Below are 25659 nucleotides of genomic sequence, written 5' to 3'. Positions count from 1 at the left end.
GCCACCTTATACGCACCAATTTAACTAATCTTACCACATTTTTCGTTCTATAATATCGACATCGCAAATTCTGACGTTGCAAAACTATGCTGAATTGCTCCCCAAGGTTTTGTCCTTATATTAGAATATATTTCGTTGGAAAATGAGTCATTCGAAAGATGAGATTTATAGCAACGCGCCGTTCTCATGATTTCACCCACAAAACTCATCTAATGGCATAAAAATTCTTGGATTCTACGACTTAATTTTTGGCCGACATTTTTACAATTACATTACTAAATATCTGAATAATATCGTTAAATAGTGAGAACGGCACGCTGCTATGAACCTTCATCTTTCGAATGACTCATTTTCCATAAAAAATAGTCTCGTGTAAGGACATAAACTTGGGAAGCGTAAATCTATTATTTTGTCGATAACTGTGTCCTTTACTTGCATCACGTAGCTACGGATTCTAGGCAAACAATCTCGTTTTTTAAAATTAGTTCATTACTATTGCATCTGGCCAAATACTTATTGCCAGGAATAGTATCAACGAATAAAATTATTAAAATAATGTATCGAGAATTGTCATGTGATAAATAAATACATTATTGTAAGAAGTATGCGGAAATTTCGATTTTGTATCAATGGTTCGCGCCATTTTGTAGATGGCGCCAAGTGTCTCTTCTTTTTGAATTCTTACATATAAAACGATTAAATATTAATTAAAAGCAGCACAGCCAACAAATGTCACTGCAACATTTTGATTGAAGGAAGTTCGGCACGCAGTAAGCAATTATTAGGAAGAATATTTAGTCGTAATTATGTGATATTTCTGTGGCATTATTGTAAAAACTGTATTACATATGTATATATACAATTGCATATCACTGGTCAAGATAGAATTCTTATTTCAACTAGTAACTTTTTGACTGTTGGAGCGAAATGGGCAATGATTGTCGGTATTAACTTGATTCGAGGAACGCCATCTGGTTCGGTGTGTCACCTATCTTCGGTTCTATTCGTCGAACTTCGTTATGAGAGAAATTGTAATGACTAATACCTGTGCGATCTGTCCTGGAAGAACATTTTTCTTTCCATTGTAAATCGTTTCGCTCGCAACGGATCTAGATCACACGGAATTTTGTACATTCACCCGTCTTGTCTGGGTGCTTTTTATATGTATTTTATAAGTCGTACTTATTCAATAGCTGTGATAACGACATAAGTCATCTGCGTCACTGGCTGCGTTCTTCATTATTTGTAGATTTGTTTTGAATCGTGATATGGCTGCGATGAAACAAACGTTTCATTAATTCAGTAAGTTCGAGGAGTGTCTTTGTCATAATTCACATTGTAAAGCAGGAGAACACTGTAAACATCCGAGCATTGCTATCAGAAAACGTTGATAACAACGACGGTGTTACGATCTGTCGAGATGTAGAATGTTATGATGTTTTTTGTAACAATATGTACGGTTGAATTACATTTTCTGGACAGGTGAAAACATTTGTTAAGGCTATTTTTAGATTCTGTACCGTGCAAGCATATGTTCTGAATTCTTGAGGAATAAATGAATTACTCCTAAAAACGCTCGCCGTGATTCTTTATTTATTTATTGAACAGTTTCAGTTGTCAAATTCAGTCGAATTCAATTCTTTCGTTTAGAATTTATACTTTACTCCTATATGACCTTTATGTTTGGCCATCGAAAAATTAAATATGCCTGTGTGGGTATATGTGGTAGGTGAATTAGGTGATAATTAACGAACATACTAAAAAGTGTCAGTTATGATATGTGCCTACTTTTAGGAATGGTAGCTGCTGGAGCTACAGTTTTAATGGCAGCCAGCGGAGAGAGCTCTTCGAATGGAACAGAGAATAATAGTACACAATATGAGAATCAAAATGTTTGTTCCCACAATGAAACACAGAACAAACAAAGTGCAGAGTGTGCAGTTAAAAAGAGTATGACACCTTGTGCTATGAATAGTAAGTATTCTTAAGAATTATCAATTAATTTCTATACATATAATTATACAACTATAATGTTATGACTCATTTGAAACAATTGCTAAACAATATATAGATTTTTAGAGTATGTGCAACGTACTTCAATTTGATACAAATATTTCTGAATGCCTTTGTAACAGAGAATAAGACTCGTACCTCCATGTTGGAAAAAAACAGTCGTTTAATTTCAAGATCAGAGAGTAAAGAGAGTGGTAAGATTCTTTCATTGCATAAAACAACACCAATTCGTGAGACTAAAGCTTCCAGATTGAGAGCTGCCTCCATTATATCCCCTAATGGTAGGTCATATTAAAAATAAATCTAAATTTCAACATGGTACTGTCATCGTCATGATATTCATTTTATTCATACAGGTGGAACATTGATTTCAAGGAGATTAGGTATGTCTGAAACATCTGCTCCTTTAGGTCTCCAACCTAGGACCAGTACATCTATGAAGGATGTAAGCATTTATTTATAATTTCACAATAGTGTGTACATTAATAGGAACAAACTAATGTCTGACAATGTATTCAGGAAAATTCAATATTAGGTAACAGTAGCGCTATAAATCCTGTAAGAAAAAGGGACAAGAGCTACAAGAGAAAATCGTATTTAAATCAGTCGCATAGCATGGAAACAACAACAACAGGAGATCGTTTAACTCAGTGTATGTAATCTAATAATACAATTGTTGATTATTAACACTTTCGCGTCCGAGCCAATAGACTAAGGACGCCGATAGTTCCTAATAATCTGACGGAAAAATACGTCATTCGTAACAGTCGATAGTTTCCATCTAGTGAGTCATTTCATGCGAAAGTGTTAATCAGTACATAAGTATTGTCTTACTTCTGTCTTTGTGAATCGCATAAAGATGCAGTCTAATGATTAATATGCATATCAAATAATTAACGGGCTTAATTATTTTTAGCTGACTGTAATGATAGACGAACCAGAAGACAATCAACTAAGCAAAATTACATATCCGATACAATATCTACTTCGAATTCTAGTAATCAACGTCAGCTATCGACTAATTTAAGTAAAAAGCTGGTTGAGTTGAAAACGGCTTATCCGAAAGTTAGTACTCAATATGTTACAAATCATCCAAAAACCTCTACAACGCCTTCTGTTAATCCTCTTGCAAGCACTAAATATTCAAATATACAACGAACTAGGTAATTTTATTTGTTCACCATTTGAGAACATTTATTTGTATGTATCTGTGATTTATGTCCTGCATACTGTCTCTGTTACTCTATTTTATTTTCTCTATGTTCTTTTATCGTTCTGTTGCCAGAGAGAAGGGATTAATATCGAATAAAATTTTACAGTAGCGGCGGCCATAGTGATTCAGAGGTTTCACGAAAGGTCGATGCGTTAACAGCGTTGACGAAGTCCACGATAGAACGCGTCGAGAGACTCACGTCACAAGCAAACTTGTCTTCAAATTATGGACCACAATTGGAAAATCAATCTAGCACATCGTCGCAGGCGAACTCCAGTAGTAATACAGAAAGTAATACGAACAACGTACACATCTCGCAATCATCGCCAAGGAAATGTTCTATTTTAAAGAAATCGAATGACGAGCACACCCAGGATGGACCCATCAATCACCCGCATACACCGGTTTCGATTTTGAAACATAAGATGTTCGACAGCGAGGGGATTCAAGCTTTATCAAGCCTCACTCACGCAGTATTGCCACCGGTAACGTTCTCGCCGTCTGTGGTAGAGCCTACTCACAAAAGGCACGGTATCTTGAAGAAGCGCAGTAGTTTGGATGAGAGTGAAATTCTTCGGCGCCGTAGTTGTTCACCGGACATCTCTTTCACCGATAATCCTTACTCCGAGTTCAGGCCGATTCTGAAGAATCAGAGGCGATCGTCCTTGGACGAGATCATCAAGAGAGACCAGAGCCTTGATTCTCAGCCTACCTCCATATTAAAAAGGAAATCGTCCCGGGAAGACGACAGAGAGGACCGGCAAGTTGGTTCTTCGGAGCCACAGGGTATACTCAAAAGGAAATCTACAAATAGCCTACGTACAAATAATGTTAATCACCACGTGACCATTACAACGGATGCAACAAGTGCGACCGGTCCGGAAATACTTGATAGCTCCGAGGTGAGGCCGATACTGAAGAAAAAGCACAGTAGAGAGGAATCGTTTGGTAGCGATCCACCGTCTCTAGAGCCACGGCCGATACTGAAAAAGAAGTCAAGTACCGAGTCGGACGAGCATGATGACAAACCGAAAAAGACTATTTTGAAGTGTTCACGAAAGAATTCGCAAGACGATTGCGCTTACGAGACAGAGTTAACGTCGCCGAAGAAACTGTCTATGCTTAGAAACCGTTCAATACAAGGTAGAACGTCCGCTGCCACGGAGAACGATTCTTCTGTGCGACCTATATTGAAACAATCGGGCAGCAAAGACAACGAATCACGAGTCCGTTTGAACTTGCACGACGAAACTGCCGTCTCCGATGAGGCGTGCAACGAACCAGCCGATTTATTTTTACGAAAAAGGGCACAATCCGTGGGCCATGTACAGCCTTCTACTATTCCTAACGAATTCACCGGTGTACTTAATAAACGACGATCGCTCGAGTTAACGTCCATGAGCGACGTGTTACAAGATAAGTTACAAACAAGATTAACGACCAATAGTAACTATTTAAAGACAGACCTTTTCCTGGGTAGCGAGAGTGCCAATGTGTCTGCTATTTTTTCTGACACGTTAAGCAGGTATGTAATACGAGCTTTGCTACAGGGTGTCTAAATCGGATCATTTAATGTTTACCTTATTTATTGTTGTGTGAACAAACTTCTCAGGATGTCAAAATCTCGCAAAAATCACCTTGAAAAACAGTATGATTTTGTTCTGAGAAGTTTTCTCATGTAACAATCAATGGGGCAGATATTTAGACGAGATCATGTAACAAAGACGGCCTGTATATTTTCTGAAAAATGTATATTGTGAAATGGTATATAGATTTATGATTTAAAATTATCTATTTACTCTTTCAAATTAAAAAATTTTGCCAATGTTTCGAAAGACGTTCATTTTACTAATGTTTTACTTAGTTATGTTTGACGTGTAATAAGTAGAGACTAATTTATCAAATATTAGAACTGTGACCATCGCATGTTACTAATTTTATAATAATAGTAATATTTACTTGAACAGCTTGCAGTTAGCTGTCTGTATTACCAATTTCTGATATTCTACATTGATATTTGTTTACACATTTACTTGATATAGTAATATGTAAGTTTGGTAAGGCTTTGAATCTGTGCCAAGTTTAATTATAGACCACCTAGCAATTCTGAAAGCTACCAGAAAACAGAGAATCGGAGCGCACATACAACCTGTACACCTATTTAAAAGTTAATTCGGGCTTTGGAGGTAGTGCTTTTGTACTTCTTTTTTTACCTGTGTAAAATCAGTTCTGCATTTTATTCGGCCAAAGATGCGCTTATCTTCTCAACACTCTTTGCTGAATGTATCATCAATTTGATCAATTTTAGGAATACATGTACACACTAAGGTGTCACCTCAAGTGTTACAACACTTCTAAGACAATTAAAATAAAAAATGCTCGAGTCCCTGAAAGTATTACTCATTAAGTATGCTTGTGTGCATAATTTAGATTAGAAACTACAAATTTTTTGTACTGTGGAACTAACATTGGTGATATGCTGTTAAACTTGACAATACATTCTATAAGCTGTAGTGATATTGGGAAGATCGGAGCAAATATTTTAATAAATTATTGTTACGTCTAATTATAGCACTGCAAAAGAAAAGTCTGTGGAGAAGGAGAAACAGTCTGTGTTAGTACTTGAAGCAGAGACAGGGGATCAAGTAACCGTATATGAACCTCCTGTAAATAATAGTGTGGAGAAAAGTGCTACACTCTCTACCAAAATGACTGACAGCAAGGAACGCATGAACAACGAAGTGTTGACTTTGCAGAGGAAGCAAGACGACGTTGATTTTCAAGAGAGCAACGGCGTGCATCGCAGTAACAGTGTTTCTAAGATGGCACAGCATTTCAAAGCGTTGCAAGAGAAAGCAAATTGTAAAGAGAAGGAGAATTTATCCCAGAGGACACCGAGTAAGGGTTCACGTGGGATACAGCGATATAGAGATCGTAAACTTCAGGGGAACGATAGGTTCAGCACCCAACCGGTAACTTTTCAAGAAGTGCAGGAAGCAGTTCTACAGAATCAACGTAACTCGAATATAAAGTCAAGCACGACGGATACGAACGTCGACGATGAATATGATCCTTCTAAATTAAGTCTGGCGGAACGAGTGCGCCTTTTTAATCAAAAAATTGATCCCGAGACGACCGTAGAGTTCGATAAAATGTCAACGGACCGACATTCTCGAAGACGACCAGCTACTCGCTATAAAACACAACCGGTTACTTCTGAGGAGGTCGAAGTAGCATCTCGAATATCTCCTTTAAATTCTATTCACCAATGTTCACTAGATAACAGTGAGTACTTAGGCTGATGCTAGCGTGTCAATTCTGAAAAAGATGTAAGGTCCAAGTAATAAATTAACTGTTACAGATGTTACTCCAGAGCTCTGTGAACTAATGAGTGTTTCTCAGGTTGATTTACCAAAAAGTACTTTAAAACCGCAGAGCGCGTTTAGAACTAAGAGCCCCGAGCTCGAGGGTTTGAAGTTAATAAAATCTGTACTTAAAAAAGAGTCCGCGGAGCATGAACAGCAGACGCTTGAAAATTCTGATTCCACGCGCATTTCGTTGAAGATTAAACTGGAAGAAAAGACAGTAAGTAGCGAAGCAAACGAGGTAGCCACAGCCGCCTAAATATTTTCATAACGATATAAAGAATACATGACGAAAAATTCTATTCACAGACAAGAAATGAGAGGGAAAGTAATTATGGTACACAGTATAATTGGGACAGTGGCCACAATACGGAAGGTAGGCAATCTGACCCTAAACGAACCGTCGTGCCTTTCCAGAAGAATGGTAATCAGGACGAACTAAATAGAATAAGAATGAAATCCGCGTTAGATGACATAAGTAATGTTCGAACTGACATCTCTGCATCCAAAAAAGATGAGAGAACTTCTCAAACGGCAGACAACGAGGAGATTTCCTCCTCGGGAGATTATAACAGCAACATAAAAAACGAAGGTGTACTTCGTCAATCTATTTTTTCAAAACAAACTAGGTGAGACACCTTTTGCTGACACACCAAGTTGACTAATACATATTTCTTTCGTAAAATACATAGGCAAACGTTACTCTTAAATGACGTCAAATTTTTTTAATCATTCCTATAAGTGCTGATAAGATTAGGTTGAACAGTATGGGTATTGTATACACATATATTGTAATTATCCATTTGTAGGTACGCTTCGTTGTTGAAGAGCGCCAGTCACCACTCGATTAGCAACAAAAAGCCTGAAACTGAAATGTCCAGTGGAACTGTATCAAAACAACATGGCATAGCGTTGCCAGGATTATGTCGCAGTGCGACACAGGCAATCCCATCAGTAGATACCAGCGATGGTCCGAGTATGAGTATCGCAGACCGATTGGCTGCCCTTCAACGAAGTGGCAATACAAATTGGAAACGGCGCATAGCGTCGGAATCAGCTATCTCATTGGTGTGTATTTTCTTTTATTTGTCATCGTTACTGTAAGAAAATCCTTTGTTTTCTAAGACGCTAATCTGTTGTTAATGGCAATGGTTTTGATCAGGATGGATCGGGTTCATCGCCCAAAGAAGAACTGAGTATCAAGCAAGGTGTTTTAGCTGATTGTCTTGGTAAGTTAGAATCTGCCACAGAAGGATGGAAAAAGAGGGTAGCCACGTCCGACGCGATGAAATTCACAGTAGCTGGAAGAATGAAGGTAGAACTACCAGAGAAACTAGAAACTGGTCCACGTTCACCACTCGTCGAAGTTACTATAGATAGGAAAAAGAAGACACCGCGGCCAGAACGATTCAGGGCCAAAAGGGGTAATACTTAATTTATGAACCGTTTTTGTAGATTAAATAGCGACTCAATAGCTAAAGATTTCTGTGTTAAACGTAAATACAAATAAGATACTGAAAGTACACATCTTTTACAGGATATACAAAAGATGCGATGTCTACACCGACCAGTCCAAGTAAGGATTCGTACAGTAAATTGCGGATAAGCTTCTCGGAACCTACAAGCGATGACAGTGGTTAGTGGATGCTTTCTTATCAGTGTAATTAATATTTTTATAATATTTAATACTTTCTGATTGTTGGGTTTACAGGAGAAGAAAATAAATCCGAGAAACATATGTCACCGACTGTATCGATACCCAAGATAGACGATGAAACGTTCACCTCTTTTTATACTGGAATCTCTTTGGATAGATGCGAAGCTGAATCTGTCGACCTAAATGAGAGCGATTTTGATATCATCACATCGCAATCGGAATTGTAAATTCTTTTATTTGCCAATTATTATGGATTATTTCAATCTGCGGTTTTCACAGCTTTACATTTTTACAGACTAGTCCAGAGGCGCAATATACGATTGCAACGGCGACGCGTTATATCCAGAAATCCTCTAAGAGCGCTGGCAGCGAGAACTGATCTAAGATCGGAATATACTGAGGTACGAACTGGTATTGCGGAGAAAGTAATGAGGCAATTAAATGTCGAAAAATGTAAGCCATATATCAAAGACTCAATATTTTATTTTGATTCCATTATAATTTTAAGTTATTTTTTAATTTCTTTTACAGTGGCTAAAAATTCATCTTTGGCCATGGAAGCTCTAGCTGGTCTGGCATCCACCGAAGATTTTAGTAATGTTACATTGAGGAACGTTGCAGAGTCAAACGTATCGACGAACAAGTTACAACCATACAAAGATTTAATGTTGATTTTGATCAAAGGAAGACGTCACGTGCAAGTAAAATTAATCGAACCGATTGCAGAGAACATTAACAGCGGTGACAATTTTGTACTAGTGACAAAAACAGAAGTAAACAAAAACGTAATTTGACATTATTAATTAAAAGATGTTGTTACTAATCCATGAATTTTCTTCAGGTATATAATTACATTGGGAAGTACTGCAACGTTATCGAAAAGGTTCGCGGTGCAAAAATTGCCATGACCATTCAGCAGAACAAAGATCTTGGCACTCAGGCGTCCCAAGTGATCACTATTAACGAAGATAAGGTAACGTGTACGAAAAGTCAGCTGCAGAAGTTCTGGAATTATCTTGGCGCCGAGAATGAAAACGTAGATGGTAAGTTATCCTTTGATGCGGATAAATAATTCAATAAATAATCTATTGTATTAATTGTAGTTTTCGATGCTGGTCACCCCGACGAAGATGAGCTTTACGAGACAGCTATGATACATACGAACATGATCTATGAGATCAAAGATGAAGAACTGGTGCCTCTTGAGAAGTATTGGGGTGCTATACCAAAAATTGAAATGCTCGACCCAAACAAGGTTCTAGTATTTGATTTTGGTAGCGAAATGTACATATGGAGCGGGAAGGTGGCATCCGTCGACAAGAAGAAAATTGCAACGAATCTCGCCACAGAAATGTGGAAGGAGGGTTACGATTATACTGAATGCGACGTGTGTCCAATTAATGCTGCGTCTATGATCGGTAGACGTACCGTCTCTCAGGTAGAATCTAAATCCGCCGAAAACAGACCTAAATGGTGCTTGCTCGCCAAGTTGACGCAACACGTAGAAACGATACTCTTCAGAGAGAAATTCCTCGATTGGCCACATGCCTCAGGAATTATACGAGTTCGCGGCGAAACGAGCAAAGAACAAGTCGATGGAACTATAATTATAGAACCGTGCAATATTGATAATTTATTAGAGGAAAATACCACGCCCGTTGACTTAGCTCTCGAAGGGAGCCATTTGGGTAGAGGGACTGGTTGGTATGATGACGAGGTAAATATCTTAATTAATGTTTCATAGATCGAAAATATAAGAATCAAAAGATATCGTGTTAATTTATTTTATAGTTGAAAAAACAGTATGTCGTTACTACAACGAGCGTGAAAGTATGGCACATTGATGAATTTTCCCATACCCTTTTGGATGATTCGTCTGTTGGTCAATTTTACTCTGGAGATAGTTATATTGTACATTGGATGTATTCAGTTACTATTACTGGTGAATATTGATAATTACTACATATAATTTTTAAGAAAATTTTAAACATGTTTTTCTTGTTTTATAGGTCGCGGGTTAAGTGGTATGCCTTCGAAGCATTCGGCAAAGGGTCGTGATCGCTCTGTCTACTTCATGTGGCAAGGACAAAGCGCGTCCTTGAACGAACAAGGTGCAGCAGCGCTACTAACTATCCAATTAGATAGCGATCAAGCACCTCAGGTAATTAATGATCGAATTAAGAAAATACACAAATCTGAAATGCACCGTAAATTTACTAATGTTTTTTATAGCTTCGTGTAGTTCAAGGACACGAGCCAGCCGCATTTCTTAATTTATTCTCAGGCGGAATGATTGTACATTCTGGTAAAAAGAATGATAAGAAGGATGAAAGGTGGCGATTGTACATATGTCGAGGTACCTTAGAGTCAGAGGTGTCTTTGATAGAGATTCCTTGTAGCACTCGTCAATTAAGGAGCAGAGGTTCTCTTTTATTACTAGACTCCAAAAACGATAAAATTTATGTGTGGCATGGATCTAATGCGTTACTTCATATTAAAAAGGTATACTTCTGGGACTATTCGTGCGTTTTTATTTTATAGAACTAGGGTACTATTACATGTAATCACTATTCGTAGAATGCGATCAGTGTGGCAAAAAAAATACAAGAAAATCGACCTCAGGAAACCCACTTCTCGTCCGAAGGTGATATAGAAATTATAGAAATTAATGAAGGAATTGAACCGGAGGAATTCTTTAATGGTGAGCAGGTGTCTATAAACGATATACTTTTTGCGAACGTTTTAACGAGACATTCTGTTTACAGCATTAGGAGGAATGAATAAATCATTGTACGTATCGTTGGAGAAAGATCAATTGCAGGAACATACTCCAAGACTGTTCCATTTATCAAGTATTTCTAAAGAATTTAAACCTGCAGAGATACTATGTCCTCATCGCGCTTCTTTGACAACGCCGTTCCCTTTTCTACAAGAGGATTTGTATCAAGTAAATCAACCAGGTAAACTGATACCTCTAAATTGCTGAATTTTGATCAAGCACTATATGGATACTATTGTTGTAGCACTATTTTTATTGGATAACATAAATGAATTGTGGATATGGCAAGGCTGGTGGCCTGACACTGGAGCAGAAGATCAAACTGGAAGTAAAGCAGTCAGATGGCAGGCAGAAAGACGAGCTGCCATGACAACGGCTATGCAATATTGGCAAAACTTGCATCCAGAAACTACGAAGTATCCAATTTATCTAGTCTGGGCTGGCCTTGAACCATTGCGGTTTATCAATTTATTCCCTACGTGGACATATCGGGATGATATCGCAGAAATAAACATAGAGGTATATTTCTAATTTGACTGACCAGCAGTAATTATATGTTTCAAGTCATTTCATTTGCAAAGAGAAATCATATTTTTAAACTTTAAATTTTGTTAGACTTTATACGATAGGATTTTACAACTAAAATAAATGTTTTAGGATGGTCGCAATCCCGGAGAAGTATTGTCAGTGGAAAACGAGTTAGCTCGACTAACTAAAAGCACTTATCCCCCCGCTCAATTATTGCAACGACCCTTACCAGAAGGAGTGGATCCTACACACCTGGAATTGTATTTATCTCAACAACACTTTGAAGTTAGTTTCATCAATTAAGTTTGTTTCTAAATGAAAAAATTTATTATTAAACACGTTAGTTTTACTTACAAATGTTACGCAATTGATCCGTTTTTTCTTACAGGAGCTACTAGGAATGAGCAAAGAAGAATTTCAAGATCTTCCAGTTTGGAAACAAGTGAATCTCAAAAAAGAAATCGGGCTTTTCTGATGAAACGCCCCTACTGCCGATCCTACGAGTAATAGCTGCCCCTGTAAAGCGTTTAATAAAGTTTTTGTTAATTGTTTTACGATGTTTATAACATTAAAATTTTTTAACTTCTCAATATATATATATATATGAATTCGCGTTTAAAAAAATACGTCTAAAGTTGCCTATCAACCGAAGGAGAACTAATATTATAATGCAGTTGAAGATGTTTACTATTGTCTCAAATATAATATATACTATACTTATACATACGTATATATATACATATATATATATATAAATATAGATAGGTGATTATATATTTTTAATACATATTAAACATAAATTGGCTTGTGAATATTTCCTTTATATTTGTATGGGCTTTATATTCATTGATAATACAATATGTTTTAGAATGGCTTATTCTTACATGTGTAACATTTGTACAAGAGCGACTGTATTCTTTACAACATACTCTGTGTTTTTGAACAGTATTCAATGAAATTTCTCAATGTTGCCTTGAGTTTTATTTCATGAATCCTTTTATATACCCTCAAATTTTCTTTCAAATCGACTTCTTCTCTTGTACTATCTCCAAAAAAAACAAACGTGATTTTAAAATAATTTTATCTTACGCTGTTTCGGTATATATAATTCGTAATGATATCGCAGAGCTGTACAGAGTTCACATCATACAATAATTTAATTACTTTGTAACTAACATAAATTCATTAACAAATTGAGAACTTTATATACGCAAATGACAATTAATAATTTTGCGAAAAGTCGGTATAGGAAATTTTTCTTTTAAACAAATTATAATAACTCACAATTAACAAACAATCGCTATGAAAAAGCAATTTGGTAAACATTTAGTTATTTTTAATAATCAATCAAATATACTTGTACTTTTTGTTGCTTTTTCAGAGTAAAAATTACAAATTTCTTCCTCTATGTCTAGTGGTCTCCATTATTTTTTTACAAGTTCACCAAGGCACGATAGTATAATAAGTTTAAAAAAATTATACTAAAGTTGAAATAATTTGTAATTTTGCAACTACTCTATTCACGATTAATCAATTCAAATATATGTATATGTAAAGAACACAATATCAACCACAGTGCTTATGATGGTCGTTTTATTTTTATTCTAGCAAGAATAACATGTTACGGAAAGTGTATGTGCTTAAACGACCTAATATTAAAATAGTCCATCTGATCGAATGATTCGACATTATTACTTGTTTTATCTTAAAAATAATCGTGCATTGATGTTAATTAACACACCGGAATCACGATTCCTTTTCTCACTTTAATGTCTCCCGAATTAATTATCTTGTTATTATTCTTCGTACCCAATTTACAATACTAGTTGTTGTGTCGGAATATGTGGCTAGTACTTCCATTCAAATCGTTGGGCATCTGTAGCACATAATTTTATTTTTATTACGTCACTCTTCAATTATTTTCTATGTTATAGTTTGCAATATGTTGTAATTTTAAATAAAATTGCTACTTTGGTACATCGTAACGATTTTTCATTCCATATTTTATATATTGCACGAACATTAATTCAACACAACATTTTGTGCCATTAATAACATGAGAACTGACTGCAAGACAATCGTTTTAATAAGAAATGATATATTGTACAGCTTCATATACAAATTATATATAACAAATGACAAATATGTATTTACATTTTGCTATATTGCTATACACATTTATAAAATGTTTACCACTATATGTAATACTCCATCAAAATTATTATCCCATATATTATTATTAATATTAATATTATTTTCAGTATTTTTTCTATTCATATATGTAAAGTACAAATAATTCAAGACAAATGTACAGAGAAAACGTATGTATGATTACCATTTGAATGTTCACTGGACTTTGCCGTCAATGTAAGCCTTCATAGCAGTTTGACACTCTGCAGAACACCAGTGCTGGATTAGTAAATACGTCTCTGACTCCAATGCTGCGTCCAATTTCTTCCTCAGGCTGTGACGTAATAGGGCCTTTGTGGCTTCCATGGACTGGAAAATAGATAAACCAATAGAAGAGTCAATAACAATTGTCCAATGAAATGTATAGTATAAATATTCATCAGGTTCCCACGTACGTTACTTCTGTAGTGTATAAGGTTTACTCTAATGTCATCAGTGACACAGTTCTTAAACGTTTAATCATTCAACAGTACATCTGTGCCATGAAAGCGTTGATTTTTATTTATTTTCTGTTACACTCAACAATCAGGTGTTTCGGTTATTATGTTATAATCAATAGTAAATCAAGCAATGTTACTTTCAAGTACATGGATGGGGTATGCAAAAGTAAAAACATTTAAAATTTTGCACATTAAGATTTAACATTTAACATGTACTATTGATACAGATAGATGGAGAAAGTGATTTACATCATTGTGCAATTAACGAGGCGTGTAATGTGATTCACGACCGATTCTGGATGTCTAGCTTGACTGAAAGACTGTGTCGTTGTCCTAATGGCAAAGAATGTCCATGGCAATGGAATTTACAATTCGGAAATTCGTCTCAATTGCTTAATAATAGGTCGCGCATGGAGGTAGAAATTATGACTCCGCCCTTTAAAATCTGATTATAATTTTTCTGACATTTTTTAATTCACAGTTTTGTAATCCAACGACAGACATGGATGTATGTACTCACAAAGATGAAGCTGCCAACGTCTACGGCAAAAGTGACAGTGCTAATTCTTATCTAATACCGTATAATATAACGTTAAATTGTGTCTGTCCAAAGTCACACTATTGGAGACTACAGAAGTACACGTACGAGAATGATGATCTTATCACGCAAACTTTCAAATGCATCAAGGTAAATGTATTCGCACATTCAAAAATTTGTACTCTCGATTATATATATACTGTATATGTTTCAATAAGTTTTATTAATATTTTTATAGAAAAGAAAGTGTGAAAGAGATGAATTTTGCGGCCATATACGATCCGATTTGTACACAACGTATTACAAATGTTCTTGTCCAGAGAAACACCTATGTATTTTTAAGAACAGAACCACTGAGAACGTTCAGGAATTACTTTACTCTGGGCCTGCATACAGAGCATACTGCCTTTTGTTTAAAAATCTGTGATAATGCATACCTGCGAAGATTGTTCACTCATAGCTTTCAAAGTTGGTAACAGTTCAACTTGAAATCTATCAGGCCATAAGACTCTTGTAACCAGGCCAGCCCTTAATGCTTCGCTAGCGGTCAGAGTTCTGCCACCCAAAAGTAACTCGCTCGTCTATAAACGATAATATTAGTAAATTTCTGCGTTAACTATATAAAATATATTTGATGCACTTACAATTGCACTTCCCAATATATGTGATAACGTGAAAACGGCAGCTCCCTCAGCAATTTGTCCCAATTTCCCATACGGAGTACTAAACGTTGCTTTGTCGCTGGCTATCACAAGGTCGAAAAGAGGTAACATTGTTACTCCAAGACCAATCGCAACGCCCTGAACTCCAGCAACGATTGGCTTGTTAAACGTTGCTAAACTTTTAATAAAGTCTCTGCGTGGAAAAAATTAATTGTTTAATATTGTTAAAATAATAAATTACCGCTTAATATTAAATTTATAATTTTAGCGATTACATACTTAACAGAGTCTGCCATTTCCTGAGCCCGAAGTCGTCGTTCTTCCTTATTTGTGTGTAGTAACATAGAAAGTTCTAGACCTTCGCAAAAACTGCTGCCAGTGGATGTTAATAAAACAACTCTGCAGTCATCGTCTCTTTTTAAAATTGATAACGTTTCACGGAACTCTTGCATCATCTGGAAATATAAAACAAACATTGTATTCGTAAAACCTCAGACATTTTGCCACAAGAGTAATTAGCTTCAAACAATTTTACCTGCAACGTAAGAGCATTTTTAAGTTTTGTCGAGGATGACGGGGTAAGTATTAACTGCACAAGATTACCATGCCGTCGTACATTGATTTCTTTATTACTGAATTGACTTCTTGTCTCTGATTTCGTCTTATTATTATCCAATTCTAATATCTTAGCTATGTTCACAGCTCCTGAAAATCATTCATGTTTAATATTCTATTCTCCTTTTAAATACAAATACAATTAATATCGCAGCGTGTAACATACATATGCTTAAAGAATATACATTTTCCAATAAAACAAAAAAAAGTGCACAGAAAAGAATGCAAAACATTTCTAAGCACTTTGAAATCATAGATTTCACCTTTGCTTTTACGATTAGCTGTAGAACTTCCAGACCGATTTCCAGCACTGACTACTGAAAGAGCACTTACAGCTTCTGCAAGGCAGGCTGAAAGTTCATCTTCTCCTTTGGAGAATTCTTCATTGTTATCTGACTCACTTGTTTTAGCAAATGTAACTTTGTTCTTTGCAGATTTTTTGGTTTTCGATGTTACCTTACCTGTAGTTGTACCATTCGATCGTGTTATAACTTTGCCTGAACTGGTTTCCTCTGTTACTGCTGCATCGACTTGCTTGGAATTCTTATCACTTTTTTTGGAATCTGATTTCTTTGGACGAAGCGTTTTGTCCTCTACATTATTAGCAGCTACAGCTTCCATGTCGACTCTTTGGACAACTTTTTTTTTACTTTTTTTCACGTTCGCCCCCTCATCTGAAAGTCTCCTTTTCGTGGACCTCAACGTATGAGAACCTCCTTCATCGTTTTTTGTTCCCTCAATTTTTTCTGGGCTGTCAATGCTGACCCTAGGACTTCCAGATGCGCTGGAAAAAGAACTGGACGAATGTCTTCTAATTATAATAGATGCGTCCGCTGCATTTCTGATCTTTGCAGGCAAAATAAAATCTTGTTGGGAAATGGAATTTGATTTTCCTGTTGCAGCTTGTTCTCCAACTTTCTTATCTGGTTGCACTTCACTTATATGTATAGAAGTTCTTTTCGACCTAGGAGAAACTTTCGACACACCTGTTGTAGCGGTACGCAATCTTAAAACAGCATTGCGCACTAACTTTTTTCGGAAATTCAGTTCGCGTTGTACTTTTTGGATGTCCATAACCTTCGCTTGAGACTTAGTGATAGGGATGAAACGTTTTTTATCTGGTTGTTCCACGTCATATAACAAATTTACAACACCCTCATCCTGGAGCAGTCTATCTATTTCGTTAATAATCTTTTTTTTCGGCTTGGAATCTCCAGAACTACTTTGCACTGATTGCTTAGATTTTGAAGCAACTTTTGATGCAGATTTCTTTGATGCAGTATTCAGCTTTGCTTTTAAAGCAGCTTTCTTACCAGAAGACATGTTTTGTTTCAATATTTTCTTCACAACTATGTTCCTCTTAGGAATCTGAGATGCCTTTCTGCTGAGATTTTGTTTTGGACGTCTTGGAGGCATAATCTCAAGTTTATCCGATGTTAAATCTGTTTTATTTGTAGGCTCTTTATTTACCACTTCCTTTGTAATTGAACAATCAGATTCTTCAATTGTGATATCAATAGTGGTATCGTCCTCTTTAGGGGACTCGTGATTCTCAGTTACTAAGATTACATCAGCTACAGGCTGTAGTTCATTATCCTGAGGCTGCTTCTTATTTACTGAGGATTTATTTTTGTACACTTTCTGTCTTTTTACGATATTAAGCTGTTCCTCGTGTTCTCTAGCTTTCTCTGTTAGTTTTCGTTTTCTACCTGATCTCGATTCATCTCCTCGTACTTCTTTTCCATGTGAACCTATACTCTTCTCTGGAGTAGTGTCAATAATCAAAGATGAGTCAGCATCTGGTGTTGCATCTTTTGAAATTGATTCTGTTGAATCGTTTGCTAGGTCAATACTAATGACTTCCTTTTCTACTTCAGGAACTGACTTCTCTTCTATATTCTTGATAACTTTAGAAGGTGCAGGTTTGAACGTTTTCTTCTTTCTTGGGGGAGTTTTCTTAACAGGTGAAACAGGTAACTCAAGAAGTTGTTTCAACGCCAACTCTCTTTCAACTAAAGGATCAAGTTTTGGTGGTGTGTTATGACCACTTTCTTCAATATCTACTGGTCCTTTCCCCTCTTCTGTTAAAGTTGGTGGCTTTAAATTTGACCAGTCAGGGTCTACATCACCCTCTAATATAGCCAACAATTCTTTATTATCAGAACTGCTTTCTCTACTAGTTTCTATGTTAATTTCTTTATTAGTTTCTGCATTATCCGTGGCTTTTTTGTCTACAGGAGTGGATGTAACAGTAGGCAATGGTATAAGCGCAGGTAAAGGACTTATCGGGCTTCCACCTAATTTACTTGACAATCTCTGTGTAAGTTTTTTAACAAAAAATATATCAGGTCCAGGAGGAGTTTCTACCAACTTTTGCTTCTCGCGAAATCGTTCCTTCAAAACTTCTGTTACTTCAGCTTGTGAAGGTAGAATGCGACTGCGATTAACAAGAGGACCGACTTTTGGTTGTGACAGTGTTTGAGATTTAGCTAAATTCTGTGTAGTTGTAGAATTTATGGATTCCCTTTTCTGCGACTTCACAGCACTATGTTGCTTGTTTGCATTCTTATTATTATCCGACTGTTCTTTTGATATTTGCACCTCTTTGTTTTCTTTAATTCCTATAGTCTTTTCACTATTTGATTTTATTGGTGTTTCTATATATGCAATTTCTTCTTTGACGATCACAATCGTTTCTTCTTCCACAACTGGACTTGTTTTCACGTCGTCCAATAAACTTTTCAATTCGATTTCCACAGTGTCTTGTTCTTTAGTAGCTGACTGATTATCCTCCTCTGTATTTTCATCTCCCCAGTCATCAAAAATATCCTGAAGAACACTTCTTTTCTTCAACGGTGAAGTTGGTTTATCGATTTCATTTTCTTTAATTTCTTCTTTTACATTATCCATGGCTGGAGAAGCGATATTGGTCTCGTTATTAACATGTTTTTCTTTTTCATTACTCTTGTTAGCACTATCACAAGTTTCAGTCTTTAGCTCATTATCTGACTGTGCTTCTAATTGTTCTATATTTTTCTCTTGATTGGCATCATTTTGTTTCTTCTCTATCTTACCGTCATTAATACTAATATTATATACAATTCTTGGTTTACAGGTGATTTCTGATGCTGCAGGATCAGTGTCTGATGTTGCATGTTTTGAAGACTCGTTTTCCTTTTCTTCGATTGATATTTCTGAGACCTCAGACTGTACTACTTCTGTTGAGATTACTTCAATGATAGTTCCCTCAGATTCCTGATTGTAGTCAATCAAATCAAATTGTTCCTTCACAATGTTGGCTTTTTTAGTATCTTTGTCTAGTACTAAAGAGTCAGTTACAACAACATGATCTGGTACAGTTGCATTTGATTCATTCAGAGTTACTGACTCTACAGTTACAACCATAACATCTGTATCACTATCAACCAGTTTAGTTAAATCTGCCTCTGTTTCTGTAACTTGCAAAGATTGGTCCTTATTTTCAAGAGTCTGATCAGGAGACTTTCTTAATACTTGACTCTGAGCATCAGCATCTGTTACTATACAAACATTTTCTTTAAGACTTTGTTCATCTTTTTCTTTATCTGTATCTTTTTCTTGATCATCATTTAGATCTTCTATTCTCTCTTCAATTATTAATTTATCCTTTGCATAGTTTTCGTTGTCTTCATCTTTACTTGATTCTACAATTTCTTTTTGTTTCTCTTCAGTTGCTACTATTTTCTTTGTACCCTGGTTATTATCGACTTCGATATCATTGCTAACTGCCACAGAGGGACTGTTATCGATTACGCCTTGTGTATCACTATTAATTATCTGTTCATTCAACTTATCGATTACGTCAGCATTAACATCTTTCATGATTTCATCTTCTTTGACTTCACCTGCCTCCACTGAAATATTTAAGTCATATTCATCTGTAGTTGAAGGAGCTTCAACTACATTATCCTTGTAATTCTGGGGACAATTCTCCTGATCGTCAGGAATGTTTTCTATGACCATCACATGATTGTCTGATTGTGAATCAAACGAAGTGGAAATATCTACTATTGGTATCGATTGTACTTCAACAGTATTATTCTGTACTTCAACATCTGCTTGTTCCATGGTAAAATATTAAGATCATTACACTTATTTAATAAACCATGGACTGACCTGTTAACAAGAAAGCATAATTATTATCATTTACAATCACAATACAATAAGCAAAGTTGTTAAATATTCAAAAATAAGAATCAAATTGTTTTTGCTATTGATAAATAATTAAACTTGCATCGAGAAATCTCTATTAGCAAGAAACAAGAGAAAAATGTTTTAAGCGTATCATAACCTTACACATATACCTAACATCAAGCGCACATCATTTCTACTTTATGCATTTTTTTAGCCAACACAATTTCAACAATTAACTTAGTCGCACGGTAGCGTTTCAATGATTCTATCAAAAAATTCTTAACACAGAAATACTATAATATGTTTCAATGATTCAATCTTTCGACGATTAAATGAAGGCATGATAAATGATAGTACATACACTTAATCTATGATCAAGTTATTCAGCCCTCGCACTACAAAATGTATTGAACTAAAACTTGTTAATTAGAGGAGCTTCGTTAACGTCATCATATTATTTAGCAATAGTTTCGTCGGATCTACATAGAAAATGATTTTAATGGCAGAGTGAAAACTTACCAACCAAGACTGCTGTATCCATACTCTGTCGATTCCAAAGAAAATCACATATTATTCAATCGTTCACGGAACTCTTTCATGGGCAATCGTCACCGTCAAATAAATACTTTCAATAATACATACAATAGAAACTAATTTCATATGAAGAAACAATGACTCCCTTAAATCCCAACGCAATGTTTACAAGAATGAAATCTGGGATACGTAGTTATAGATACATAGCTATGTACTACTGTCATCAATCTATCGTAAGATATTTACAATACTTCCACTAGATTTTCGAAAATCAAGTTCGCAAAACTAAAAAGCAGAATACATATTTCTAATACACACAAATATGACATTCTCTCTATACAAAATGAAAATATAAACTGTAGTTACACAGACATTAATTAAGTGGGACGTGGGACGTGGGACTGTCATACATATATATACATTCTTTTTACATAAATGCATTGATACTTAGATGTGACTACGAAATAAAAAGAATAAAACAGAGAAAAATGCTTTACATTAAGAATATGTATTCTCTGTAATACATATTGGAGTTTTGAAAGCATTCCGATTTCTGTACTGTGATTCAATGTTCATTAATATTTTATAAAATGATATCGTTCAAAAATTAATATTACTTTAAATTAAAAGGTTATTTATAGTTTACCTTAAAAGTATTTACATAAATTGCTAAATTATTATTTCGTTAAAATGGAAAAGATTTGTCTAAAGCTCTATTTTAATGTACGAGTTCGCACATGTGCACATAGATGGCGACACGTGCTCTTTTAAGTAGACTGCCGCTTTATTTATGTTCAATTTTAAATGCTATTTGCATATCGATGATTGCTTATGTTTTCGTTTCTTTTCTTTTTTGCATTGAATTTTGTTATTCTTTCTCATTATTGAATTGCAAGATTGCAAGTTTTAAAGTGCAGAAATTTATCTTTAATCTCTTTACAAACACGTGCGAGCTGATAACGTTCACGCACATAATGTAAGTAACTGTGCGAGTATACACATTGAAGTAAAATGATTGAGAATAAAAATACATTTTTCAAATTAACTTTGCGTATTGATCTTTTAATCTGTTAACCTACTAAATTATGTATTCAGCGTTGACCTTTGTGTTCTCTCCTGTAACATGTACATATGTCGTAGGTTATGTCTCCAGTAAACAAATTATTTATCAGTTACGGGATTTATTGGTCCATGCGATAAATTGTGATAAAACCTGATAGGAAGCCTTAATCGTTTATATAAACCGAGTAATTCTTGTGCCTTCGCTAGAAGAAACAGTTTCACCGTCAAAGTCACTCAGATAACCACTTAAATATTTTACACTTTTAATTCTGCATTAATGTGTAAATGTGTAATTAAAAATATGTCTCCAAAAATTGTTGTCGTTGGTTCGTGCATGATTGATTTCACTTGGTAAGTCAGAACACATGTGATAAATAAATACTTGTATCTCAATTTTTGCAAAGAAATGTAGATAGGTTTTGTTTTCATTTTTAACAAGCTTCAAATGCTCAGGATTATGTGTTTTTTGACTATGGAACTAGATATCAAAAAATGAGTGAAATATTTATGCCATTATAGGAGGTATACATTTTGTTTTAGCTATTCTCCACGCTTACCTAAACCTGGTGAGACCATAATTGGTAAAAACTTTGAGATAAAGTATGGTGGCAAAGGTGCAAACCAATGCATAGCTGCCGCAAAGCTCGGTGCATCTACAGCAATTGTTGCTTGCGTATGACACTTTAATCTCCATTTACTTATCCACAAAACTCAATTAACGCTTGCACTATCAATTAGATAATTATTTAATCCCAACACAGTATTACGTAAACACAAAACATGAGTATACATAAATATTATAATATTATATACACAAATATTATAAGCTATTTTTGAAATTTGCATTGAGATAGCTAGGCTGCAGATTTCCTGTATTTGTAACAGATGTGGGTAATAATTAACACAGCAGGAAGATTAAAAGCTTCTGTTTCTTGTAATTGATGCAGACCATTTTTATTTTGCATTTGTAATCTAATGATAACTTACCTTCAAGATAGATGATGCTGAAATCTTGATGGTGCATGTGTTAATTCTTAATAAATTAAAAATTTCGTAAAAATCATGATCCCCTTTAAATTTATTTTTTATATAGTTAGGTTCAGACATATATGCTCAAGAATACTTAAAAATATTTGAGAAGGAGAACGTGAACATCAATCACGTTCAAATACAGAAGGACCAGCACAGTGGCGTAGCGCATATCATCGTTGACGATAACGGTAGGAGAACTGCCAATCGTTTCAGATTGCTGCACAAAAGCGTGCCTTTAGATACTGAATCTTAGATAACGCTTAGACTAGTACACGATGCATTCAATAAGTACTTGCGCTAACGAAAAATAAAATCTACACATAGATCATCAAATCTGGTGCTCTTGTGCCTACCTTTTACTAGGGCGGTTGCTATTCGTGGTTTATGAAGGTTCATTTTAATTAGCTCAATTGATAAAATAAAGATCGTGCATCTAACATGTCTGAAAAAAAATTATTTTACCGTGCGTTGGCATCACCCTGGTTTCGCACGCAAGATGCTGAGCAAACGCCGATGGCACCACGGTGGTGTCGTGTTTGCAGCTAAATGGTAAATAGCGGCGCTAGACGAAAGTACCACAAGGTATTAATAAAAAAAAATACAATATAAATAAATAAAGACTGCACAGAAATTAATATATTGAATGCAGAGGGTAGTAATAGGTTTACGCTAACAAGATTCACAGGTAAAATGAGGATTATATGTCTAAACAAAAAAACACGTAGAAATTAAATTTTCAAGAAAATGTCAGATCAGAGACTGTTTAAATACACCATGTACTATGTAAAACGCGTTGCACTACTGCCCGCGAAACACTTATTTTTCAGGGCAAAACAGCATAGTGATCATATTAGGATCGAACTCGTCGTTAAACGAAAAACAAGTGGACGCTGCGGCTGAAGTAGTCAAAGACGCTGCCGTTTTATTGTGTCAATTGGAGAGTTCCCTGGAAGGTACACGGCACGCTTTAAAGCTCCATAAAGGCCACGGTTAGTTGCGTCTGGTAATGCGTCGTTGTCCCTCACATTCAATGACGATGATAGCTATGTAAACTGTAATGCGATAGGTCTGTCGATTCTGAATGGGGCGCCTGCGATGGAACACATTGACGAGGAGCTTTTATCACTCTGTGACATATTCTGCTTGAACGAGACCGAGGTACGCTGGTCGCCGGCTGGCAAATTAAAATTTAGCGTAGGGGATATGATTTAAGTGCTACGGCTACTCAGGGTGAGATAACCCTGTATAGAATGAAATTTTTATTTCCATTTTTGCGGATGACCTATGTTTACCATTCAGATGGCTCTGTGTAAAGTGAAATCTCTATTTCAATTTTTGTAAAATGTCGATAATTTGTTTTTTGTTACTTGATATGATTATCTACAGTTTACTGATGTTTTTAAAACAAGCGGGCCATCACTCTCCAACTTACTCTATATAAAAGTAGTTAAATGGCTGAATTATAGGCAGAAGTAATGACCGGGGTGGAGACACTAGGGCTATCAAACGTGCAGAAAGCCATTGATAAGTTGCTGGACCGCGGTTGCAACACGGTTGTTCTCACTTTGGGAGAATTGGGAGCGGCGTTCGCATCCAAGGAGTGTAGGACTGCCACTGTAATTCCCAATGCCAAAATTGTGCAACCCGTCGACACAACTGTAAGTACACTATTTAATAATCTAAGAGAAACTTGTATTTTAATTGCCTCGAGCATTTAAGAATGTTCAGGAGACATATTTTATCTTAAAATGTTAAATCATCATTAAGATTTCCATTCCTTTTTTATCACGGACTCGTAGAGAAACTCCATATCGTCGAAATCACTCTTGTTTTCGTGAAACATTAGATTAAAGTGAACTAAATAGTTAAATAAAATAATGACCGAAAATAATAACCGATTTTCTATATTAATTTTAAATCCGCCATTGCAGTAAATTGATTTAGTACGCTCGTTCTGATAACAATTAATTTTGAAGTTTTCATAAACAATTCCTTGAACCAAAATGAGGGTAATAAAACGAGTAAAGTGCATTAAAGGGCAACGTCTGCCCTCCTCCTCTTTCAGCCCTTGCAAATCCATCTGACCATATCCGCCCCTATTCCATTTTATTCGGGTTATGAATGTTTCACTCAGCTGCTGAAAATTGTTTTCTGGAAGTGTGAAATGTGAGATGTATGAGTAGTCTTATATTGTGCTTGTGTGTGATGAAGAATGAAGAATTAATTACTTATTCGCTCACCGAAGGAAAGAACACCACCGTGGTCGTGAATTGATTTACTGCTCAGAGGGACGGCGGTCCGCGTTTCGCTAATATTCGTTATACATGCGCAGGGAGCCGGGGATGCATTTCTGGGAGCTCTTGCATATTTCAAAGCGTATCACCCAGCGCTTCCGATGAACGAGTGCATCCGAAGAGCCTGCGTGATCGCCACGGAATCCGTCCTGAAACTCGGCACACACAACAGTTTTCCAACCAGGGACAACTTGTCACCGGAATTGTTTGTATGAGACAATAAAAAACGATTCTTGTACCATTAGCGTACCCGAATGTCTATTCTCTGTCGCGATTCACAATACCTTGTGCATTGAAACGAAGGCCGGAACAATCGGCAACGAGGCATGACACGATTATGCTTGATACAGTAAATTTTTCCTAATTGACGCTCAACTTGGAAACAAAAATGGACAATTTGGGTGGAGGAGATACGATTATTCGAGCATTGCGGTTCGTTTTTATAGTTGTTGACAATCGGTAACTATCAAAACTAGCAACAAGGCGAGATTATTCGAGAATAAGCGTACCTCCTCTTCCCAAATTGTCCATTTTTGTGTACCAGTTGAGCGCTAATTAGGGAGA

At 35.8% G+C, this 25659-nt stretch overlaps 4 protein-coding genes across 12 annotated transcripts; 3 read left to right on the top strand and 1 right to left on the bottom strand.

The window, feature by feature from the left end:
- The first annotated feature begins 827 nt into the window (after positions 1-827).
- On the top strand, positions 828-12109 carry Svil (Supervillin). 5 transcript variants are annotated; one of them, XM_033469588.2, is made up of 26 exons: positions 1639-1725; positions 1795-1974; positions 2136-2294; positions 2370-2458; positions 2533-2665; positions 2930-3176; positions 3333-4751; positions 5799-6511; positions 6588-6811; positions 6901-7220; positions 7401-7659; positions 7754-8015; positions 8129-8227; positions 8303-8471; positions 8544-8701; positions 8780-9021; positions 9090-9291; positions 9352-9965; positions 10040-10190; positions 10258-10409; positions 10481-10750; positions 10826-10949; positions 11014-11208; positions 11272-11546; positions 11685-11840; positions 11944-12109. In XM_033469588.2, exons 1-26 carry the CDS (start codon positions 1671-1673, stop codon positions 12028-12030), a joined length of 6954 nt encoding a protein of 2317 aa, XP_033325479.2. In that variant the 5' UTR covers positions 1639-1670; the 3' UTR covers positions 12031-12109. The 5 variants fall into 5 exon arrangements, with proteins under 5 accessions (XP_076380838.1, XP_076380837.1, XP_033325479.2 ...); XM_076524723.1 differs by lacking the exon at positions 1639-1725 and adding an exon at positions 828-1302 and having other exon boundaries at positions 8544-9021; XM_076524722.1 differs by lacking the exon at positions 1639-1725 and adding an exon at positions 828-1482 and having other exon boundaries at positions 8544-9021.
- Positions 11860-21109, bottom strand: LOC117220001 (HP1 and insulator partner protein 1). Of its 5 annotated transcripts, XM_033469596.2 has the most exons (9): positions 20693-21109; positions 16462-20155; positions 16264-16368; positions 15921-16090; positions 15665-15840; positions 15368-15578; positions 15161-15304; positions 13891-14054; positions 12356-13431 (listed from the first exon to the last, which is right to left on the bottom strand). In XM_033469596.2, exons 2-8 carry the CDS (start codon positions 20105-20107, stop codon positions 13902-13904), a joined length of 4605 nt encoding a protein of 1534 aa, XP_033325487.2. In that variant the 5' UTR covers positions 20108-20155; positions 20693-21109; the 3' UTR covers positions 12356-13431; positions 13891-13901. The 5 variants fall into 5 exon arrangements, with proteins under 5 accessions (XP_033325486.2, XP_033325487.2, XP_033325483.2 ...); XM_033469595.2 differs by lacking the exon at positions 12356-13431 and adding an exon at positions 11860-12071 and having other exon boundaries at positions 16264-20155; XM_033469592.2 differs by having other exon boundaries at positions 16264-20155.
- LOC117220003 (U-scoloptoxin(11)-Sm7a) lies at positions 14069-15647 on the top strand. The gene is made up of 4 exons (XM_033469599.2): positions 14069-14341; positions 14413-14601; positions 14667-14873; positions 14962-15647. Exons 1-4 carry the CDS (start codon positions 14105-14107, stop codon positions 15148-15150), a joined length of 822 nt encoding a protein of 273 aa, XP_033325490.2. The 5' UTR covers positions 14069-14104; the 3' UTR covers positions 15151-15647.
- Positions 21110-21508: 399 nt separating the features above from the next.
- LOC117220002 (ribokinase) lies at positions 21509-25344 on the top strand. Its single transcript, XM_033469598.2, has 8 exons — positions 21509-21683; positions 21848-22120; positions 22310-22442; positions 22863-22989; positions 23629-23790; positions 23868-23959; positions 24268-24459; positions 25134-25344. The coding sequence occupies exons 2-8, from the start codon at positions 22047-22049 to the stop codon at positions 25308-25310; spliced, it is 957 nt and encodes a 318-aa protein (XP_033325489.1). The 5' UTR covers positions 21509-21683; positions 21848-22046; the 3' UTR covers positions 25311-25344.
- Positions 25345-25659: the final 315 nt, after the last annotated feature.

The sequence above is a fragment of the Megalopta genalis genome, chromosome 10 (genome assembly GCF_051020955.1).
Source record: "Megalopta genalis isolate 19385.01 chromosome 10, iyMegGena1_principal, whole genome shotgun sequence".
NCBI lineage: Eukaryota > Metazoa > Arthropoda > Insecta > Hymenoptera > Halictidae > Megalopta > Megalopta genalis.
Note: the sequence above shows the minus strand (reverse complement) of the source record. Positions and strands in the feature narration are given on the sequence as shown.

Bases quoted from the DNA above. Each gene is read 5' to 3' on its own strand.
- Svil (XM_076524721.1), top strand. From the start codon at position 1,671: ATGACCTTTATGTTTGGCCATCGAAAAATTAAATATGCCTGTGTGGGT. The intron at 2,459-2,532 runs GTAAGCATTTAT...CAATGTATTCAG, and splicing joins CCAGTACATCTATGAAGGAT to GAAAATTCAATATTAGGTAA. The intron at 11,209-11,271 runs GTAAACTGATAC...CTATTGTTGTAG, and splicing joins GTATCAAGTAAATCAACCAG to CACTATTTTTATTGGATAAC.
- LOC117220003 (XM_033469599.2), top strand. From the start codon at position 14,105: ATGTATAGTATAAATATTCATCAGGTTCCCACGTACGTTACTTCTGTA. The intron at 14,602-14,666 runs GTAGAAATTATG...TTTAATTCACAG, and splicing joins ATAATAGGTCGCGCATGGAG to TTTTGTAATCCAACGACAGA. The intron at 14,874-14,961 runs GTAAATGTATTC...ATATTTTTATAG, and splicing joins AAACTTTCAAATGCATCAAG to AAAAGAAAGTGTGAAAGAGA.
- LOC117220001 (XM_033469595.2), bottom strand. From the start codon at position 20,107: ATGGAACAAGCAGATGTTGAAGTACAGAATAATACTGTTGAAGTACAA. The intron at 15,579-15,664 runs GTATGTAATCGC...TTTTCCACGCAG, and splicing joins GAAATGGCAGACTCTGTTAA to AGACTTTATTAAAAGTTTAG. The intron at 14,055-15,160 runs GTATGCATTATC...TCTATTTTCCAG, and splicing joins TGAGTGAACAATCTTCGCAG to TCCATGGAAGCCACAAAGGC.
- LOC117220002 (XM_033469598.2), top strand. From the start codon at position 22,047: ATGTGTAAATGTGTAATTAAAAATATGTCTCCAAAAATTGTTGTCGTT. The intron at 22,121-22,309 runs GTAAGTCAGAAC...ATTTTGTTTTAG, and splicing joins TGCATGATTGATTTCACTTG to CTATTCTCCACGCTTACCTA. The intron at 22,990-23,628 runs GTAGGAGAACTG...CTTATTTTTCAG, and splicing joins TATCATCGTTGACGATAACG to GGCAAAACAGCATAGTGATC.